Below are 23,067 nucleotides of genomic sequence, written 5' to 3' on the forward strand. Positions count from 1 at the left end.
TAAGGAGAGAAGCCCCTGATAAGGAGAGAAGCCAGGGACAATCTAAAACAGTATCTTACCAATAGGTCAATTTATTGAATTATTATAAATATTTGGAATGTTTAAACATTCGAGAAATTTTTGTAAATTTTATTTTCCTTGGTTTTTTTTTTTTTTTTAAATTGTAACATTTTTGTGGCAGTATTTGATTATGCAATAAATGCATAAATGGTAGGATTTTTATAGTTAGGAAAATTGTATTTTAGTATAGTTTGGTTTCCATATTTAGTTTTCTTGAGTTTGCAAGTTTTAGTAAAAATACAGGTTCCTTTGTAATGGAAGGCAGCTTTTGATGAATTGAATTGAATTATTGAGAAAACTTTCCCATCACTTGATTTCTTTTCTCGACTTCTTTCTCTCCTATCTCCCTTCCTGTCCAGCATTAAAATCTGTTTATTGGTGTGTGGGAGGGTTTGTAGACTAAATATGTTAATTATTGTTTTTCCTTATCTTTGTGTTTACAAGGCATGCATGCGGGTTTACCCAAGTTTGTTCCGGTGAACCTTAAAGACATAGAAGATGCGGGATTTCTAGAAGGGGATGAAGTATCCCTGGAGTCATTGAAAAAAAAGGGTTTGATCAACCCGTCAGGAAGGGAAAGGAGACTCCCCTTAAAGGTATGAAATATTGATTCTTAGTGTTTTTCTCCTTTTTTGTTTTTTTTTGGCTGTTTGTTTGTTTGTTTGTTTGTATGTTTATTTTTGGGCTGGTGGGAGTGGGGTGGTCCGTAAGTGAAGTAAAGGTGTATGTGAAGTCATTAATCAACCATTCATGTTTCAAAGTATGTTTTTAGCTTTAACATGTGCAAAACAGAATTCTGTATCCTAATCTGTCATTTTTGTTTCTAACGAAACTGCATAAAACACAAATTAGTCTCTGATGTATTAATGCGGGCATTTTTAGCAGCTTGGATGTGCTGCTTTAAGGTTTCTAGAAATGATGTAAAATGCTTGTTTCCATTTTGCCAAGCGTCCAATAATACTGAAAATGGGCAGAATGGTACCAACTTGTAGTTGGAGCTTGAAGGTGATAATGCTTTTTTCTAGCAAGAAGGAAAACCAGTATACTTACAAATTATAAGAAAGAAAACCAAGATGCGTCCAGCAGCTCTGGCCATTTAGTGACACATGACATGGAAAATATGACAATCTATTAAGTAGGAAGAAGACTAAAGGAAAGTGAGCTGACAAGAAAGAGAATAGAGATGGAGTACAGCATGGACGTCAGAGGGAATCGGCTAACTTGAAGTGTTTGCTGAATTATGATGGGAAGGGCTTAAAAGGGCTTTTCTTTTTAATTTTAGTTTTTTTTCTCTTTTTCTTTCTAATTCTTTTTTATTTCTTTCGGTTTTCTTTTTGAGTATTTCATATCCTCCCACTGATTGTATATTCACTCTTTCTCTCAATATATCTTCTTTTCCTATATATATATAAAGCATGGATGTGCTCCATCTATCAAAGCATAGTTGTTAGAATCGTATGGTTCTCAAGTTAAATTGTATGATTTATCAAGAAAGGCATAAATCGGTTCGAATCACATGGGAGAATCACAGAAGGCAGTGAATTGAGGTGAATCGATGAATCGAATCGAATCTTTCATATTGTAAGATTCAGATGCAACTCCTCTAAAACCCAACTTAAAATTTTTAAACCTTTTTTTTTCTTTTTTCATGGAGACCTTCTATTTTCTATTTACGTGAGTTTTGTCCTCCAAGAGGGAAGAAAGAAGTCTGTTGGCCCTCTCATTATGCACCTCTTATTTCTGCCATTAGATAAGTTTAGAAGAAAATCAGAATAAGAGAAGGAGACCTGTCTTGAGATGAAAACCAAAGTCAACTAGGTGGGTGGGCTTTTGGTTGTAGTGTTGCCCTCTCCACTCCTATGGATTTAAACTTCTGATTTTCAATATTTTTTTTTATATTTTAGTTGGTTTTTTTTATGTTTTTTATTCACTCTCTCTTCTTGTTTTCGTCATTAGGCAAGCCCATGCATTAAAAATTACTCTTCTTATTAAACACCATTAAGTTCAAATTTTTATTATTTTTCATTGATTCTTTCCCGTAAAAACCATAAGATCAAATTTTCATCTAGTTTTTCTTGTTCCCTTTCCTTGTTCTTTTAAAAGAAAGCATGCACATGAATTTTTAATTGTTAAAAACTTAAACATGTAAACTTACACTTACACCATTAGCATGAAGTTCAATTTTTTAAATTTTCTTGTGTGCCCTCATCTTGCTTTTCTGTATATCTTGAACTTTTAGTGCTTTAGTTTTGAGTCGCATAACAAGTGTTATAGTTTCATAGAATCTAGCTTAACTTGATACTTTGTAAACCTGGAATGGTTAGATCATGGTATATCTTGCTTATATGGCTAGTTTTCCTTTTATATCAATATATGCGTCTGTTAAATAGATCATGCTAGGATTTAGACCTGCAAAACTTGCTTTGAAGGCACATGCCATTCCAATTATCAACATGGATGATCCATATTTGTTGAAATTTCAACATTTTTTATTATGTTACTTGTTTTACATATATGCAAGTCATTTGGAATCAATTTTTCAAATTTTGCACCGAATCTTACGATTCGATTCTCATTTCTCAATTTGGCAACTATGCTATCAAGTATTTCTCCTCCTTTGTTATTAGCATAATTTATCTACCCAAGTACTGATATATCTCTACTTGTTAGGATTGTTTTTTTAGTTCTTTTTTTTTTTTTTGGGGGATAGAAAATGAAATATGTTAAGAAAGAAGAATGAACAAAGAGGTTGAGAAATCCTCGAAAAGAATAAAAGCAACTGAAAATTTTAAAACAAGACTAGGTTAAAAGTTAAAAGAGCCAGCCAATATCGTAGAGTATCAGCAAACATTGTATTGCCAAAACACCTTGTACTGGACACTCACAAGGATGTTAAAAAACAATCCCAAATCAAATCCATAAAAGACCCACAATCTTGAAAAATCTGGGCATTTCTCTCCAACCAAATAACCTAATAACAGCGAAAATAGCACACCACCACAAGTTCTGACAGTTTTACTTCTTCCAAAACCTCTAAAATCAACCATCAAGAAAGCCTCCAAAGAATATGGCACACCCAACGCTATCTCAACAAGCCAAAAACTTTGTCACGTAGACACCTAGCTACAGGGCAATGCAAAAATAAATGTCATTCTGTTAGGATTGTTGTGTATGAGCAAATAACATAAATGGCAGAGTGGCCCTGTAGCACACTCCTTTCATATGGAGATTGCTTTTCAAGTAATCATTCTTATTTCTGCAACTAGGACAGCAGACTAGCACTTATATCATCTGCTATTATCCACCATCATGGAACATCTCATTTATTCCATAATTTAACTATCATATTTGGGAGAAGTTTGGAGAGAATTAGATATTCGAGTGTAAATCATAAAGATTGTACTCACACTTACTTCCAAAGACATGACAAAATCCACCTAATGTTGGATTTTTTTTTCCTGACTTGCATTTGAAAATGATTGTTAGGCATAGCTATTTAATAAAAAATGGTCACCTGTACGATCTTGTCGTTCTTCCATCTTTACGGGGCATAAAAGATATGGGTGATTTACCAGCTTTTTGATTTGAACTTTCCTATGCATGTTGATGTACCCCTTCCAGGGTACTGTTAAGCTGTCATTCCACCCAGTTATTGTAGACTATTCCATTATTTATAAACCAAGTACAATTAAAGAACTCCTAGGGCCTCTTAGCATTTCTGGGATTTTCATTTACTCTTATTTGCCTCTTAAATATAGGCTAAATCTGGATGGTCAACCATTTCAGTGAACTGGGTTCACTTCAATTCATTTGAGAAAGATATCTTAATTGCATCTGAATGGGTCTTATGCAGTCAGACTTGCATGCATATCTTAATAAAATTTAGAGTTGGGTTGTTGCAACTACACTCCCTTTCCCCTCATCGCATCTCTCCCTCCCTCTCTCCCTCCCTCTCTTTCTCTCTCTCTCTCTCTCTCTATCTAATGTCTTGCTGCCCAAACTCTTCCTCTGTCTGCTCTCAGAGTCCTAGGATAAAAATGTAAATCTGTACAAGGAAGAAGAAGCAGATATATGAATTGCAGATATGTAATTTTTTTGTGCTAATTTTCATTGTGGATCTGGACCTGATAAAATTCGTTGACGTGGTCTGGATGAGACAGGTCTTCATCCATCCTCGTTCTTTGTTTTTCTCTGAATGCCATGGATGGCAAGCTCACCCAACTAGTCATCAGCACCTAAGGCCACATCTTTGAGTTTTGTCAAGCTTTGTCAGCATTTTTTTTAATGAAAAAAGATATATAGGATATATTAGCTTTGTCAATCAGAGTGAGGATACTAAATCCTCAAAAAGAAAATGGAAAAAAAAAAAAGCAAAAAAGAAAAATAAAAATAACAAATAACAAATAAAAATAAAAACTAAAATCAGCTGAGAAAACCCCTCTTTAATCCCTTCCAATAATAGTTCATCGAACACTTCAAATTAGCTAATCCCTCCTGCCCCCTCTTCACCTTAGATATACCATCATCAAGACTAACATCATTTCCTCCATGATCAGAAAAATTGAGGCCCAAGTTATCCAACAAACTTGGAGTTTGAAGGTCTTCACAGATATTTCTTGAACTGGAGTTGGCAGAATTCCATCTTTTACCTTTTGCTCTTCCTTAGAAACATCATCCTCAGAAATACTAATTCCATCTAAACCTTCTAGAAGAGCAGGTGGCTCATAAGATAAGTCCAAGTTGGATGAATATCCATGCTGATCCCGAATTTGATCCAAAAATAAGCCGTCACATTCAACAATCACCACTGCCTACACTGTCATCATCCAAAACATCGCCTCATCTCTTACTATCCTTGCTTGTATTAGCCCTTTCACTAATTGGCTCCTCCACTATACTTAAAACACGTTTTGAATCCCTCAAGATTTTTTTTTTTTGTTCTCTCACTAGATGAATCTCGCTTTTCTTCAATATGTTTCCTCCTTTTAAAACCCATTTGCACTTCCATACGACAACGTAAACTTTCTGACTCCTCAAATTATTTGAATTTACTCCCTTATGAGCGGAATTTCCCTTCGAATCAACAATAAAGTCCTGAATTTCAACGTCACTAGAATTAATATTCATAGAAAAAGATCCCCCATTTCATCCCTGAAGCCCCACCCACCCACTAACATTCTTCTCCTGAAAAGGAGGAAAATCACCCTCTAAAATATTAGTTGGATTTTTAGAAACCCACCTTTCTAATTCCACCTTCTCTTTTATGTTTTTGGAACATCTACTTCTCTCATGACATCCATGAATTTGATTTGAAGATGGGTAAAGCACTAAAATGATCGCAACTTGCTTCTACTCTGAAGGAAGATGAAGTCCCATCATCTCACGTGTTTTAAAAGAAAGGGCTTCATTTTTGACTGGGGACCTAGATAAGCTTTTGGGCATGCCCATTCAGTTGGCCCAACAATGAATTACCCAAATGATTTTCTTTCTCACTAACCAAGCCTAACATAGAATCATAAATCTATTCTTGGGCTCCTTAACCAACAGGCCCATAAAAGGTTTTAATATCCCTTTATTGCTTTCAAACAACTGGCCAAGGTCTATAGTAACATAAAAAACCCAGGTCCAACCCACCCAGCCCTTATCAACCCTTCGTCCATGCAGGAAACCCTAGCCGCCTCTAGACTCAACTCCCCAGCTGGAATCCTTGCCCTTAGCAACGTCAGTTGATTGTGCAAAGCATACCGAGGGATTTCCTTTTGCATCTTCTCCTCCCCCCCCCCCAACAACAAACACACACTACCTTCAACACACCCTTAGAAGTTGAAAAAACTCCAAAAGCATCAATTCTCCCTGAAACTGCCTGACCCCAGGAACAATTCTTAGTAATCTTTTTACTACCTATTCCATCAATGCCAGAAAGAAAAAGTCTCACTAAAGCAACAAATTCTTCCCCATATCGTGACCACTTGTTGCTTCTGGATCCTTCAAGGACAAAGATAGAATTCGTTTTGCCAAATTTAGAGCTGATCAATATGTGATTATTTAGAATTCAAACACTCCTGAATTCATAAGAATTGCTTTTGTTCTTTCCAAATTTATATTTAATCCTTGATGCCTTTCTTTTGCCTAAAAAAAACATGACGCAAATTTTTGGAAAAGAGGTTGACTCAAAGTAGCTAAGTTGCTATCCTCTTGGACAACCTACTGTCACAACAATAGAAACAATAAAAGAGATCCATAAAGGTTGTTTGCTCTAAGCAATTCATGGCCTGGTGAGCTATGAATTTGTGTGGTTGATGGAGATGGTTTTCCAATATAACCTTGGATCTCCACAGCCTAATGGTGGGGGTCATCTCAGTCTTGGACATGGATGGAACAACTTGGAACACTTCGCCAAGAGGTGGGAGTGAGATGATGGGAGTAAGGTTATAAATTTTTAGCATGTCTATAGAATGAAAACTGCCTCCAAGGCATCCCCAGACACAGAAAAGCCATTTCAAACAAGAACAAACTCTCTCTCTCTCTCCCTTGAATTATGGAAGTCCTCCATTGGGGAACACTCTAGTAGGTTATAGGGCTTTTGTCGCTAATACACATTATCCTCAAGATGATAGATTATAGTAGTGCAAGGTGTAGAAGACTGAGCAACCTGAGTTGGTTCCTCAATTTTAATAGGCCTCACCATAAAGAGGTTCAGCCCTAAGAATGATGCCAAAGCAAAAGACATCTGAAGATGGGGGAGGAACCACCACCTTGACTATGGATTCCGATCCAAAAGAGGATATAGAAGAAGGAAGAGGAAGAGGAAGATGATTCGGGATTCAGATCCTTGGGAGACCAACTTGGATGGCCCAGGCGAGATCGCATAATAGCTATTGCTTGCATGTGGCATCATTCTCCCTAGATAGAATTCAACCTCAAATTTTAAATATCCAAAGGATGAAGAAAAAGGACAGGGCAATCCTGAATCTTGAAGGAGACTAATGCAACTTGTTGGCGTCAAAATGTAGGATTGTGTTCTGGAAGAGCCGTTGGATGTGCATCTAACAAATTTTGTTGGAATAAATTTCAGAAAATTGTGGCTTGTGCTCCAATTTTGATGCATCCACAAGGACCATTGGAGGTGTAGCTGAGAAATTTTGTTGGAATGAATTTCAACAAATTGTTGCTTGTGCTCCAATTTTGATGCATCCACATTTCTTCCACTGTTCTTCAAACTCAACAGGAGCCTCCTCCACTAGTGCCTCTTTAATGGGCTAAAAGGAAGGCATCTCTTCTAATTTACATTAGTTAGGATCAATCATTTAAAAAAAATGAAGTCAATAACAAGTCAAGCTTGCTTATCCTAGAATCAATTTCCATAGCTTTTGATGGAGTGACGTCAATCACCATCGTTCCCCTTCTACTCAATGATTTTATTTAATATTTTCTGGTTAGTTGGTTTAGTTGATCTAGTCCTAATCAAGCAACTAAATTCTTTTAAATCCCCTACTTCAAGGAAATATGGAGGAGGCAGAGTTTTCTTTTGTGTTTTATTTATCACACTAGATTGACCTGATGAGGGGTGAGAATGAATTGTTGGTGACAACGTGGCTTAACAGCAAAGCTAAAGCTCCAGTGAAGGTCCATCAATGGCGATTTGAGTCGACTCTGGATTGTGGATGGATGTCCTAGTTCTTATTTTGATGTTAGCTCCCAACTTTGTCCGAAAATTAACAAATCTTGGCCTTAAATTTTGAGCAAATCTGATATGGTTTGGCTGGACTGAATAGTGCTTGAAGGGACTTGAGGCTGTACATAATTTTTTTTCTCATGCTGCGATTTTGCTGCTTATGGCTAATGAATTTTGGATTTAAAATAAAATTCTGTGTTGTGACTAAGGATGGTTAGAGGTAGTAGAGGGACATTGGTGGTGGTGCAGCAGTGGAAGTAGCAATGGTAGCAAAGATAGCAATAGTGCAATTTGATTTAAGTTGAAATCGCAAACCCTACAAATTTGAGTTAAAATTTGTAGACTACCTTATTGAGCACTAACAATCATGATAATTTTAGCTAAAATTGCAACCCTGAAAAATACTATTGGCAATGTCTACTTTGATATTTCTTGATGAAAGTCTAAAGTCAAACATTGTTGTAATATGTGGCTCATATGTTGAGTGGAATGCATTTACAAAGAAAACTTGGTAGAAAAATAGAGAAGCTGGCTTGCAGGAAGAAACTGGCGACAGTTTTCCTAAAATCGTCGACAATTATGTTCAGGTGCAAAAGTAACAGTCGACGGATGTGTAGTGTTATATCGACTGTTTGGTCTCAGCATTAAATCGTCGACGGTATGTCTGAAATCGTCGACGGTATGTCTGAAACCGTCCACGGTTTTGCTCGGTTATCTAGCGCTGGTTCTTGAATTTTGAATTGGGAAGTTGTATAGGTTGGGTTTCTTTGGGGGGGGGGGGGGGGACTCCATGAGGGTTATATATACATGTTGTATGTTGTAATCCATATGTCTCTTAATACAAGATAGTGAAAAATCATAGCCGTTTGCTCCCGTGGATGTAGGCATTGCCGAACCACGTAATTCTTCATATCATTGTTTTATTGCTTTCATATAATCTGTGTGATTGTGTTTTTCTGTATATTTTATCATTGGTTGCATTGTGTGATTTGGTTTTCCACTGCGCATTGATTTGCACAACAAATTGGTATTAGAGCATTTGGTTATAATGGCTAGGATTTCTTCTGCAAGTTCGATGGAATGGAAAATTTTATACTATGGCATAGGAGGGTTAAAATTCTGTTTGTGCAGCAAGGTATGGTGAAGACATTATACGAGTGGTCAACCAGAAGGCATGGATGAAACAAGTGGGAAGGAATTGGAAGCAAAGGTTGTTGCGACTATTAGGCTTTGTCTGGCTGATGATGTGTTGTATCACGTCATGGATGAGGAATCTTCGGCGGCAATTTGGCAGAAACTGGAAATTCGGTATATGTCCAAGTCTTTAACGAACAAGTTGTATCTTAAGCAGAAATTGTATTGGCTTAAGATAGCAAAGGGTTCGGATTTGAACCAACACATCAATGTATTCAATTAGATAATAAGTAATTTGATGCGGGTTGATGTTAAGTTCGAGGAAGAAGACAAGACGTTGATGTTGCTGAATTCCCTACCTGTGTCTTATACATTTGAAAATCTGGTTACTACTCCGACATGAGGAAAAGAAACCTTGAATTTGGAAGAGGTTTTAAGTGCTCTGCTAAGTTTTCATCAGAGGAAGAAAGCCAGTGATGAGATTTCACAAGGTGAAGGGCTTGTGGTGAAGAGTAATTAGTAGCGTGGGAGAAGCAAGTTCTGAAGCAGATCAAGTAATTATAAATCTTGATTGTAGCCTAGGAAGAAGGATATTCGGTGTTTTAAGTGCGGGAAAAAGGGGCACATAAAATTGAAGTGTCCGGAGAGGAAGAAAGGGAATTCATCAAAATTGGCGAATGTAGTGTAAGAATGAGACTCAGGGAGCAGTGATGGTGATATGCTTTCTGTTTCATTGGGTTCATATCGCCTCACGGATTCTTGGATCCTAGATTCGGCATGCTTTTATCACATGAAACCAAATAAAGATTGGTTCAACACCTACATGTCAATAATTTTTGGTTCTGATCTAATGGGAAATGATGCTTCATGCAAAATTTTTGGAATAGGAAATGTTAGAACTAAGATGTTTGATGGTGTTGTGAGAACATTATGTGATGTTAGGCACATACCGGAACTACGGAAGAATTTAATTTCATTATGCACTTTGGATTGTAATGAGTTTAGTTACACGTCTAAAATTGGGGTAATGAAGGTGTGTAAAGATGTTTTAATAGTGATGAAGGGACAGAAGTTAGCAGAGAATATCTATACACTGTTGAGGACCATATTTGTAGGTGGAGCTGCAGCTGCAGATTTTGAGTCAGATAATTCAGTTGTGGCATATGCGGTTAGGGCATATGGGTGAGTGTGGAATGATGGAGTTTCATAAGAGAAATCTTTTAAAGGGTGTCAAAACATGCTGGATGAATTTCTGTAGGTGTTGTGTTCTTGGGAAACAGAATAGGATACAGTTCAAAACAGCCACACACAAGACGGAGGGTATCCTTGACTACATTCATTCAAATGTTTGGGGGTCGGTGAGGGTAGCATCACGGGGTGGACATATGTACTTCGTGAATTTTTTTGATGATTACTCATGAAAGGTCTGGGTGTACTTCATGCAACACAAGTCGAAGACTTATGGCAGGTTTAAATTGCGGAAAGCAGAAGTGAAAAACCAAACCGGGAGAAAGATTAAGTGCCTTAGGTTAGACAATAGAACTAAGTACACTGATTTGAGCTTCATAGAGTTGTGCGAGCAGCATGGCATAAGGAGACATTTTACAGTGCGCAAAACACCACAACAGAATGGTGTGGCGGAAAGGATGAACCAAACTCTAACTGAAAGGGTTTGATGTCTCAGGTTGAGTGCAGGGCTTGTTAAGAACTTCTGGGCCAAGGTAGTTTGTATGATGTGTTTCTTCGTTAACCGATCACCAAGGGCATCAATAGATGGGAAAGTTGTAGAGGAGGTGTGGACAGGTAATGCGGTAGACTACTCTGGTTTGAGAGTGTTTGGATGTCCAGCCTATGTACACATTTCTAGTGAGGAGAGATCTTAACTTGATGCAAAGTCTAGACGTTGCATTTTTCTAGGGTATCAGAAGGTGTGAAAGGGTTTAAGCTGTGGGATCCAAAGGCAAACAAGGGGGTGATCAGTAGAGACGTGATTTTTGATGAGAAGGCCATGTTGCAGCATACTCAGGAGGAAGAAGAAGAGAAACAAATGCCAGAAAACTGCAGCAGAAATGAGCATGTGGTGCAGGTGGAGTTAGAGACTCAGAGCTAAGATGACATTGTTCAGAATGTAGGGAGTTCTAGCTCGAGAGACCAATAGGATCACAGTGTAGCTATACATAGACCCAAACGCACTATCAGGCCACCACCCAAGTATGGATTTGATGATTTGATATCTTACACACTCATTACTAGTAGGCGTGAATCCTATTACTTTTCAATAGGCGGTGCACAACCAAGAGAAAAGTAGATGGTTGAGTGCTATGGTGGAGGAGATGGAGTCATTGCATAAGAACCGGACATAGGAGTTTGTGGAGCTTCCAGAAAGGAAAAGGGTGATAGGATGTAAGTGGGTGTATAGGAAGAAAGAAGCAGTAGCAAAAAAGGAAGGAAAGAAGTTCAAGGCTTGGTTAATAGCAAAGGGTTAGTCACAAAAAAAGGAAGTTGATTATGATGAGATCTTCTCCCCTATGGTCAGACACACTTCCATCAGGATAGTGTTGGGATTGGTAGTACATTACGATATGCATTTGGAGCAAATGGACGTAAAGACAGCGTTTCTCCATGATGATTTGGAGGAGCTGATTTACATGGTACAACTAGGAGGGTTTAGTCAACTTGGACAGGTGTACTTGGTTTGTAAATTGAGGAAATCACTTTATGGGCGAAAGCAGTCTCCGAGGTAGTGTTACAAATGTTTTGACTCCTATATGATCTGGATTGGCTACAAGAGGTGTGAGTATGATTGTTGCGTTTATGCGAAGAGTCTTGAGGATGGTTCACTCATTTTTTTTGTTGCTTTATGTTGATGACATGCTGATTGCTGTGAAAGATATGACTGAGGTAAATCAGTTGAAGATTCTGTTGAGTAAAGAGTTTGACATGAAAGATTTGGCTGTGACCAAGAAGATTCTTGGGATGGAGATTTGTAAGAACAGAGTTACAGGGAGATTGTGGTTATCTCAGGGTGGTTATGTTGAGAGGGTGTTGGAGAGGTTTAGCATGATTAATACAAAACTAGTGTGTACATCGTTGGTGAATCATTTTAGATGGTCTATCGCCCAGTGCCCAAAGATGAAAGATGATATTCGTGACATGTCAAAGGTCCCCTATGCTAGTGCAGTGGGGTGTTTAATGTATGCTATGATGTGTACAAGACCGGATCTGGCACAAGCTGTCAATGTGGTAAGTTTCTTTCAAATCTGGGTAGACGACATTGGGATGCAGTCAAGTGGATTGTCATATACTTATGGGGTACTTCACACTATGGCATCATGTTCGGCAGGCAATAGAGTGATCTGTCAGTTATGGGATTTGTGGATGTAGACTATGCAGGGGACTTGAATGATAGGAGGTTTACAACAGGGTATGCGTTTGCTCTTGTGATATGGCCTATTTGTTGGAGGTTCATGCTACAGTCTCTGGTTACACTATCAACAATTGAGTCAGAGTATATGCCAGTTGCCAAAGCTGCCAAGGAATCATTGTGGCTTACAAAATTGGTCAAGGAGCTGGGTATTCAGTAAGGTGGAGTTTAGTTGCATTGTGATAGTCAGAGTGCCATCTATTTGGTGAAGAACCAAGTATATCATGTGAAAATCGAGCACATAAATGTGAGGTTTCACAAGATCCAAGAGTTGGTTTCTTCTAGTAAACTTGTACTTGAGAAAGTTCACACTTCTGAGAATGCAGCAAATATCTTAACAAAGCCTATTACCACGGATAAGTTCAAGCATTGCTTAGACTTGTTTAATGTCTCTAGTTACTAGATGGGAGGCGATCACAACCTATAGTCCCAAGTGTAGCAATGGGTTGTGTTTTCAATTTTCTCCTAAAGGGTGTATATTTTCCAAGGTGGAGATTATTGTAATATGTTTCTCATATGTTGAGGGGAATGCATGTACGAAGAAAACATGATAGAAAAACAGAGAAGTTGGCTTGCAGGAAGAAACCGGTGACGGTTTGCCTGAAGCCGTCAACGGTTTTGTTCAGGTGCAAAAGAAACAGTCGATGGATTTGTAGTGTTATATCAACTGTTTGGTGTCGGCATTAAACCGTCACGGTATTTCTGAAACCGTTGACGGTTTTGTTCGGTTACCCAGCGCTGGTTTTCGAATTTTGAATTGGGAAGTTGTATAGGTTGGGTTTCAGGCGGAAAACCTCCGGGAGGGTTATATATACATGTTGTATATTGTAATTCATGTCTTTTGACACAAGATAGTGAAAATCACTGTCATTTGCTCTTGTGGATGTGGGCATTGCCGAACTACGTAATTTTTCGTGTCATTGTTTTATTGCTTTCATATAATCTGCGTGATTGTATTTTCTGTATATTTCATCATTGGTTGTTGCATTGTGTGATTTGATTTTCCGCTGTGCGTTGATTTGCACAACAAACACACCAAAAAAAAAAATGTTATGCAATTTTGAGTAAACCTACTGCATAGGAAGGCCATTTAGAGATCGTTTGTTTCCCAGGGGATGGTTTCACATGATTGGGCTGTATTGAGTTGTGCTAAACTGCATTTATCTGCCATCTATAAAGGACAAGATAATGACATGAGTGGAAATTTTTTTTTTGGGTGGTGGGCTTGGGTGGTGGAGGAGGTTTGGGATCAGCCGGCTTTAGGTCATGTGCATAGTTTATGGAGATCCTCTTAGCTTCTCCTATCCCATAATTTGGTTGCACCAAACATAGGCTATAAATAGCTTAGGCAAGCCTAGGAACCCTTAACTTGCGAAACGGATGCACTGCCAGATTTACAGTGCTTGAGGGATAAGGAAACTAATTTTAGAACCTAAGTAAACTAAAATCAGAACTCAAATAAAATTCTTTGAATCTTAAAGATATGATCCCTATAAAAATACCAATAATAAATAAATTTAGAAACCTAAATAATCTAAAATACTAATTTTCTGAATAAAAATATTATGGAATCTTAAAGATATGATTCTAATTTTAAAATATTCTAAATTAAAAAATATATATACAATGAAAATTAGAAAAGTAGAATACTTCTTGCTTGCATGCCACATTGAACCTCAAAAGTAATCAACACCATATCTGGGTGTATTTTTCCAATCAAGCTTTCCGCCTTTCTAAGGAACTCCTAGTGATGCTGGACCAACTTCTTGCTAGGTAGAAGATTCATGAATCCCATCTCTCTCAAGAAGGAAAGGCCTCCATTTTTGCATCCATTATGTGCTTCCATCCAAGTTAGTGAGAGCCTCAAGATGAGAAAATAAGGAGAATATCTCAATGATATGAAACAATAGTAATCAAACCATCAACAAGTGAAATTTTGGATTGTAAAGTACTAAATATTAAGGATTGAAATTGAGAAACCCAATTAATCTTGGAAGCATGTATCTAAACAGATCACAGTAGCATTAGATGCAGTAGAAGGCTGAAATTGGAGTTGCTAGCATTGGTCTTAATTTTCCACAAAATTGTCGAAATTTCCGTCACCCTCAAAATTGAAATGGTAGTCAATTTCCGTCTTCCATAATTTCTGTCTAAATCTCAACAAATCATCCAAAATTTATCGAAATCTCGAAATTTTAGCGAAACTTGTCGAAATTTTAACTATTTAATGAAATTTTGTCGGAAATCAAATGAGAGATTTAGGAGTGAAGTGAAATTTCTCTTTTAATTAATTAATTTATTTTTCCGAAACAAAATATTATTACAAGTGCTTTTGAAATTATATGAAAAAAATAAACTTATAGTAACGTTTTATTTAACCATTCATGTCTAAATTTTCCGTATTTGTATAATAAATAATATTTAAATGATTTATGAATTTTATTTGTATTAACTAAATATGTTTAATGTACATTATCTCACAAATATGTTTGATACACATACTATTTTACAACTTTTCCATCTCATACAAAACATAGATGTATTTAATTTGTTATATATTAGTCCTAAAACTTATATTATTATGTTTGTTAACCATTTCTAAAGTTTCACAAAGAATTCCATGCTTTACTACCAATTTCTGTTATTTTTTCAAATCGAAATTGAAATTGACATCAAAATGGAAATTTTCGAACTTTTGGAGCTTCAAAATTTGAGTTGAAATCGAAATTTAAGACCTTGATTGCTAGACCATACAGACTAGTTTGTTATACTCTCAGACAGAGTGGATGATGTACTAATCTCCCAATAGAATGGTTAGGCATGCTCGAAGGATCCACTTCAGCATTATTATTAGCATCATGCTTGTTAGCCTAAGTTGGTTTCCTATGGATATGCCAAAAAGCTTATTAATATTATGGTTTTCCTTCCAGTACTAAATGCAAACATGATACCTCCATGACCAATACCTTTACCAAAGCAACCACATTGATGCAGGGGTAGCATCAAGGTTCTGCAGCCATGGAGAAATTAGAAGAGGAGGATGGGGAAGGGAGGAGAAAGGAGATACTAGGGGGGAAAATCACGTTCACTTCAATTCAAATTCATCAACAACTGCCTACATCATGGCTTTCACACACTATTTATAAGAAAGCCTCTAACCATATGAAATTACACACATCCCCCTAAAACTACATTACGTTACAAACATATCCTTAGAATGCACAATTACTACATACAAGCCCCCAACATAAATAATCTTAATACAAGCAAACTACACATATACTTAAGCAACTAAATAATTAAGCACATTTGGGTTTCGGACCCAATGAACGATTCACTCTATTCTTTGACATAGGCCTCCTAATTGGGTTGAAGTGATCCATCCAAATAGCCACTTCTCCATCAATTCCCTCCTTTCGGAAAGAACTCGACTCTGTCAAGTTGGGGAAAGTACCAAGGAGTTCATCACCATGAATAGAGCCATCTTGTTTTATAAGAAAGGAACCGGGCTTCAACTTGATGAGTGGAAGAATTCGTGATGACATCAATTTATACTTCTTTTTGTCAATGGAGAGAGAATAAGAATTCTCATATCCATCATGCTTCACCTTTGTATCAAATAACCATGGTCAGTTCAAAAGACACATTGCACTATCTCCATAATGGAACCAATCTTGAAGGTAAGTAAGCAGCGATCATGGACCTTTAAGTTGGTATTATTCACCCAAGCAATTTTGTATGGTTCGGGATGAGGCTCAACTTCCAAATTTAACTTCTTCACAGCTTCTTCAAAAACTACATTTGTGCGACTACCAGGATCAATAACCAAAGTACAAAGTTGTTTTTGGCATATCAAATGAGTTTGAAAGATGTTGGTCTGCCTCCAATCTTCCATCTCTTTAACCTTGTGGGAAGAGAGCATATGTCAAAGCTCTAAACAGGTTCTCAAATTGCCATCATCGTCTAAGTGATTTGGAATTTTTGTTTCAGCTTCAACTATTTGAGTATCATCATGATCTTCTTCTTCATTTTCTGCAACATACATGAATTGGTTAGGACAATATGCAGCTCGATGTTCAAAACCTTGACATGTAAAGCATTTGAGTGATGGTTGGCTCTTAGAAGTTGTTCCAAAATGCTTAGAAGTCGTCCAAGAGGTATTCGTCTGAACACCTTTACCCAATTGCTAACTGTCTACTCTCATACCATTCCACTAGTACTCTTCTCAAACCGAAGGGCTGATGTAGCTCTAGGAGGATTGCATTGCATGTCCTCCTCAATCTGAGTGACGACCTGTGCTGCATCCCCAGTTGTGATGAGACGACATGCAGCAAGTTTGGAGGCAATAGCTGGCTTCAACCCTTTTCTATGCAGAACTATCACAACGTCTTCTTTCCATTCTATATCAGCACGAGTAGCCAAATGATAGAATCTACTAGTGTACTCCATTACTGTCTTTTCTTGCTTCAAATCAAAGAGCTGGAGATGAACATGTTGCTGATAATTGGGAGGCACAAATTGCTCTTGCATGGCTCACTTCATCTCATACCTTGTAATCTCACCAAATCTCCTTCTAAAGATTTCCCTTTGTTTAATCCACCAAATTCAAGCAGTTCTTTTCAATTTTGATTCAGCAAAGGACAACTTTCTAGCCTCATTAATGTCATGCCTTCAGAAATAGTACTCCAAAGAATACACCCTATCATCAAATTCATGTAGAGAACCTTCACCATTAAAATATGAGACTTCTAGTTTAATCCCCTTACTCGAATGATTATTTCGGCCTTTCACACAATTCAAAAGCATGAGGGACAGCTGTTGTTTCACCATCTTGTTTGGTAGGAAATTTCATGGGCCTTTTACTTAAGGCTGCAACTTCGGTTGCTAGCCTATTCAAAGCACCAATAATAGTCTCCAAAGCAGTTTCCATATTTTGAATCCTACCGGATAACAACTCCACCTTAGCAAACAATTCAACATTGGTCACCATGATGCACTTATATGAAGCAAATCACAAATTTCATGTTCAATTATTTATGAACAATCTTCAAGTCACTTTGCATCTTGAGTATCAAGCAAAAATGAAACAAATTCACTAAAAAAACTCACAAATAGCAGCAATAAAACCTGACTTTTGATGCTGGCCGCAACAATTCCTAAGGTTTCAGCCAAATTATCACGCTTGCTTACACAGTTTCAAGTTAGGAACCAAAATATCATGCTGCAAATCAAAATATCATGAGAAAACACCAATTGTGGCTGGGAACCAATTTCTCGTGATTCTGGCAGCAGGAGGGAAGCCCAGCAGAATCCCTTCACAGTCACCAGCACGTGGGGCACATGAGTCGCCGATTTCCGGCAATGGTTTTCTGGTGAGTGGTAGATCAAAGGGTGGTGAATTGAATGGTGGTGGTGGTGTGTCTAGAAAAATTCCAGCAATGGTGGATTTTGAAGGGGGTGGCGGCTGGAGAACTTTAGGTGGCGCATGGGGCTTCACAGCTGGTTGGTTGGTGATGAAATTTTGAGGGGAAAGGTTATTGGGGGGGTTTGTTTTTGGTGGTATGGGTGGTGTTGCAGGATGTTGGCTGTAAAGTGGTGTTTGAAGAAATGGGGACACGGCTGGAATTTTCTGAAAATTTCTGAAACTGCAGAACTGCTTTCGTCTTTTTATTTTTAACTGTAATTTCTGAAAGATTAGACGATGAGAGAGTAACAGAAAAGAAGTGATTAATGGAGGGACTGGAAGTGGAAGAAGAAGAAGAAGAAGAAGAAGAAGATGGAAGAAACAGAGAGATTAATTGCTGGACAGAGACTGTTGTAAGTAGAGGAGACAACAACAGAATTTAGAAATCAGAGAGTAGAGAGAATTATGGGAGAGAATTAAGAGAAGAAGAAGAAGAAGAAAAAGAAGAAGAGGGCAGACTGCTGCTGGGCAGCAGGGAATTATGGACAGAACAGGAATTCAGAAACAGAGAAGAAAGAAGAAGAGAAGGAAGAAGAGGAACAGAAAAGAAGAGTGAGGGAGCATGGGTGGACTGAAATGGAAGAATGGAGATCGAAGTTGGGCTCTAATGCCAAATGATGCAGGGGCAGCATCAAGGTTCTGCAGCCATGGAGAAATTAGAAGAGAAGGGGAAGGGAGGAGAGAGGAGATACCAGGGGGAAAACTCATGTTCACTTCAATTCAAATTCATCAACAACTGCCTACATCATGGCTTTCACACACTATTTATAAGAAATCCACTAGACATATGAAATTACACACATACCCCTAAAACTACACTACATTACAAACATATGCCTAGAATATACATTTACTACAAACAAGCCCCCAACATAAATAATCCTAATACAAGCAAACTACACACATATACTTAAATAACTAAATAACTAAGCACGTTTGGGTTTTGGACCCAATAAACCATTCACTCTATTATTTGACATAGGCCTCCTAAATGGGTCGAAATGATCCATCCAAATAGGCGCTTCTTTTCCTACATCACACTTCTTCCATGATCTTCCTTTGAACATTAGCTTCTCCCATTGGTACCACATTTCCCATAGCCAGGTGTAGCACCAACCTCATCTCTCCTTGGGAGAAGCTTCAAACATGTGGTAATCCATTGGATTCTCGTTATAGACGTCAAGAAGATTATCATTAGATTGTCTAAAGCTCAGGAGTGAATGACTTGGTGGTAAAAAACAAAAATCCATTTTTGCAATGGTTCTAGTTATAGACAGTACTTAGGAGTCAACAACTTGGTGGTAAATCAACTTCAATGCATATCAATTGGAGATCTACGTCAATGCATATCAATTGGAGATTTAATTCCTCCCATGTACCTTTTTAAGTATTATAATATTCATTGATGGACATGTTGGTCGAAGTTGAAGACCTCGTCATACAAGTCAAAGATCTCAGTCTAATTCTATCCTTGTGATGAACACTCATTAAAATCAATCCAAGCAACTTTGGCAATATTTTGAAACATCACATTGGTTGCAATCTTGGTTCTATGCTATTCCATTACCACACAAGCTGCATATAATTTTCTGTTATCCTTTCATCATAAACTTTTGAGTGAACCAATGAATAGTGAAGCAAGTACCTAGTTTTGCTTTTGGCATTGATGTAGACCTTCACAACTGGAGACCATAATGAATAATTGGAATATCCAACCTACTCAATGGTTGTAACATGCACATTTACATTAACCGCATAGAATTTCTTCGTAGAAGCCAGAAGGACATCCCTTAAAACAATACAAAACACAAAGAAGATACTGGGAAAAAAAAAAATCCACTATTATCCCAATGAAAGCTTACCCAGAAACAGATAATTCCAGACCAATAAAACAGCTCACACTATACCAAAACAGTAGCGAACATATTTCATTGCAGTGCAAAGCATAACACAAACCAGCACTTTAGAGATGTCACAGGCATGGTAAAAGGCATATGTTGGGGCTGCAATAATCCGTCATGACTGCCTGAAGACAGCAGCTGTCACAGAGCAGTGGCCGCACCAACTTGGGAGGAAGCACGGGCCTAAAAGAAACTACACACTAGTACGATCTCAGTGGAGCTGCAACAGTCACAATTGGCATCCACAACAGCCTAAGAAGCCTTGCAGACATGCAGAAAACCTTGCTAAAACTTCAGAAGATCAGCCACAATCAAACCAACAGTGGTACACCACATACAGCTCCAGCAATCCTGGGAATAAGGAAGAACTTAACATCCAGAGTATGTCACAAGGACACAATGTATCCAAAACAGGATGCACATGACTGGAGAAAGATTATTGGTTCAAGAGATGTCTAGAAGGAAAGGGAAAAGGAGAGACGAGAGGCTAAGAAACTAGCAGATCAATCAGGCTTGAATGACTTTGGTGCTCTGATACGATGTTACAAGCTTGAGAAATCTAGTTGATTAGCCAATGAACAATTAAAATTAGAGTTGGAGAAAGAAGAATGAGAAGAAGAGGAAGAAGAATAGATGAGCCAGCGCAATCGGCCAGAGAAAACCCTCCAGACGTGATGCATGTTTTATTAAAATATTTCCTCATGGCTAAAGTTACCCTCAAACACAATAAAACTCAAATAACCAAAGTATAACATGCTATCACTTTTAACAATTTGAATTCACATCTACTGGAAATTAGAATTGGCCTTTTAGAGGCTAAAAAAAGCTGACCACCTGCTTTTAAATATAATATATTGTTTATTCTATGTATGATGTAGATATGACAGATCGATCCAATTTTTCTGGGCAATTGGAGTGGCAGAACTTAAGGGCTTTTTTAGGATTGGAAAACAGTTTTCATTTGGCATATTCAGTTCCAACAAATTACAAAATTTCACATTCTTTCCCAATTTTCCAACATGTGGACAGGAAACTCGGAAGAAAAAGTTCTTATTACTTCTCAAGTCCTCCATATAGATGTTAGAAAATTGGAAAAGAGGGTGGTATTTTTGTATCTCTTTGGAAGAAACCAGCAATGGTGACCTGGAGGTCACGGTTTGAGGCATGGAAGCAGTTTCTTGCAAAAATGCAAGGTAAGGTTGTATACTATAGACCCATTGTGGTCCATCCCTTCCCCAGACCGCGCATACGTGGCAGCTTTGTGCACCGGCTGCCCCCCCCTTTTTTTTTGTTGGAAGAACCAGTAATGGGAAATAAAAACTGTTTTCAGCTAAAGCCCTAAATCTCTGCACCTTGCAAATTGAGGAATGGCTTGGAGCTCAAGAAGTTGGTTTTTACAACACTAAGATACGCTTTTATTTTCAGTGTCAAAAAGAAAATCCCTGTTGGCAACATGGCAAAGCAACTTATTGCTTTGCGCAGTCTTATATATGTAATTGTTGAACCTTAAGATTTGCTTTCACTAGCTGCAAGTTAGCTGTTGCTAAAAAACATCACCAAATTCCCTGGTTGATGTGCTTGCGATGAAGAAGAGATTGTGTGGGTAATTCTTGCGGATGGGTGATGGTTGTGCAAGTCTCATGGTTATACATTGGTGAAGTTTCTGAAGGGTACTATTGGTTTGTGGAATGTTTATTTCTAGGAATACAATGGTCACAACATAAGGATTGGATAGTTCATTAAAGATGTGTTGCCATCTTATGAATTTATAACATGAAATAGACAAGGGATGACTGTTACTAAATTTTATAGTGGGAATTCTTATTCTATTCCATGTTTATGGAATAACTCAAGCTTTTGCATGAGTAACTCATTTCAAAATTATTTACTATATTTCTATAAAACATTTATTATGTTCACATCTTATTTCTTCATCATTCTATTCCTAAGAATTGGCGTTCTGCAAACTGAATTTAACCCTTGTTTCTTTTGGTTTCAGATTTTAGGTGATGGGGAGCTAAATGTGAAGTTGAATGTAAAGGCTCGTGCCTTTTCTGCATCAGCAAGGCAGAAGCTTGAGGCTGCTGGTTGTTCCCTGACTGTTTTACCTGGCCGGAAGAAATGGGTGAAACCATCGGTCGCCAAGAACCTTGCGCGTGCAGACGAATACTTTGCTAGGAAAAGAGCCGCAGCAGCTGCATCTGACCAGGCTGCAGCCTAACTCATATTTATAAGTTTCATCACCTATATTTTTCACAGAAATTGAAGAGATCCCTGCGCAGTATGTCAAGTCATTAAAAAGGAGAAGGGGAGGGGATTTGTCAATTGCATCTTCTTGGATTTGTCCCGCTTTCTAAATGGAAATTGATAATTCCTTGTAAAATTTTGTTCAGATGCAGCTGCCTTCATTTTATTTCTCGTTAGCAGTAATGGAAAATGCATGGATGCAAGTCTCAGTCACCCCAAAATATATTCTTTTCACCATTTTCCATATAAGATAATGTTGAATCACTTTAAGCGGAACCCCACTTGAAACCTTTTCGAGTAATTTTAAGTCTCTAGTGGAGGTTTTTTGCCATTCTGGCGGTGAAATGGTGCAGCAGAACCCACTTTGGTATGGTCCAGGTGATAGAATTCCCTGCTAAGAATTTTTGGACATCCATTTTAAATTGGTGCCCCTTCATCATGACATTCTTTATTTGAAAAAAACAAAATTCTCGGAAGGCCCATTAGACCCCAACTAGATAATAGAAAATTTTCATTTTCATCACGGATTCCGTTCACTCAGTCTGGGGGTATCATATTCTAATCATTTGGCATTTGGAAATGATATTATTATACTTTAATAAGATAGTGTATTGATTTGGAATTGTGCTGAAAGAAATTCATTCAAATTCAAGGTTTGAATGTTATACTCTTAAATACGATTTGGATTTGTGCGAATTTGTAAGAAATTCAATACAACTTCATATCATGTTTTATTTAAATTTACACAAATTTAAATTCAAAGTTTGAATGTTATACTCTTAAATGCATGATAATGGTTGATCCTACTGTGGCATTATTTCCTTTAGGCAGTCTCACGATTTGGACTTAATTTTTTTTTTAAAAATGATGGAACAGTACTGGAGAGAGATGAAATCCCCATGCATTCTCTTAGACACACAGGTAATGCATGAGCCCAGAGAAAAACTTAAATCTCAGCGAACAACACTTTGAAAATCCAGGCACGCTATAGATGCACGCTGCCCACGGCAACTGAGGCAGCAGTTTGTTTTGGAGTAGGAAAAATCCGGCGTCTCTGCCAAACGTCTGCCCAACCCCTTCAAAGCAAACTCTTCTCATGATAGTTGAATTTGAATGGTAATTAGCATGGCAAATGGCAATATGAAATGAAACTATAGATTGT

At 37.7% G+C, this 23,067-nt stretch overlaps 1 protein-coding gene across 1 annotated transcript in view; it reads left to right on the forward strand.

Moving 5' to 3' along the window:
• Window positions 1-22,126, forward strand: part of LOC131154568 (large ribosomal subunit protein uL15c) — a 37,631-nt gene extending 15,505 nt beyond the window's left edge. Inside the window, exons 3-4 of the mRNA XM_058107409.1 lie at window positions 505-656; window positions 21,658-22,126. Coding sequence (XP_057963392.1) covers window positions 505-656; window positions 21,658-21,879 — 374 coding nt within the window. The 3' untranslated portion in view covers window positions 21,880-22,126. The remainder of the gene's footprint in view (window positions 1-504; window positions 657-21,657) is intronic.
• Window positions 22,127-23,067: the final 941 nt, after the last annotated feature.

This window comes from Malania oleifera, chromosome 4 (genome assembly GCF_029873635.1).
Source record: "Malania oleifera isolate guangnan ecotype guangnan chromosome 4, ASM2987363v1, whole genome shotgun sequence".
NCBI lineage: Eukaryota > Viridiplantae > Streptophyta > Magnoliopsida > Santalales > Ximeniaceae > Malania > Malania oleifera.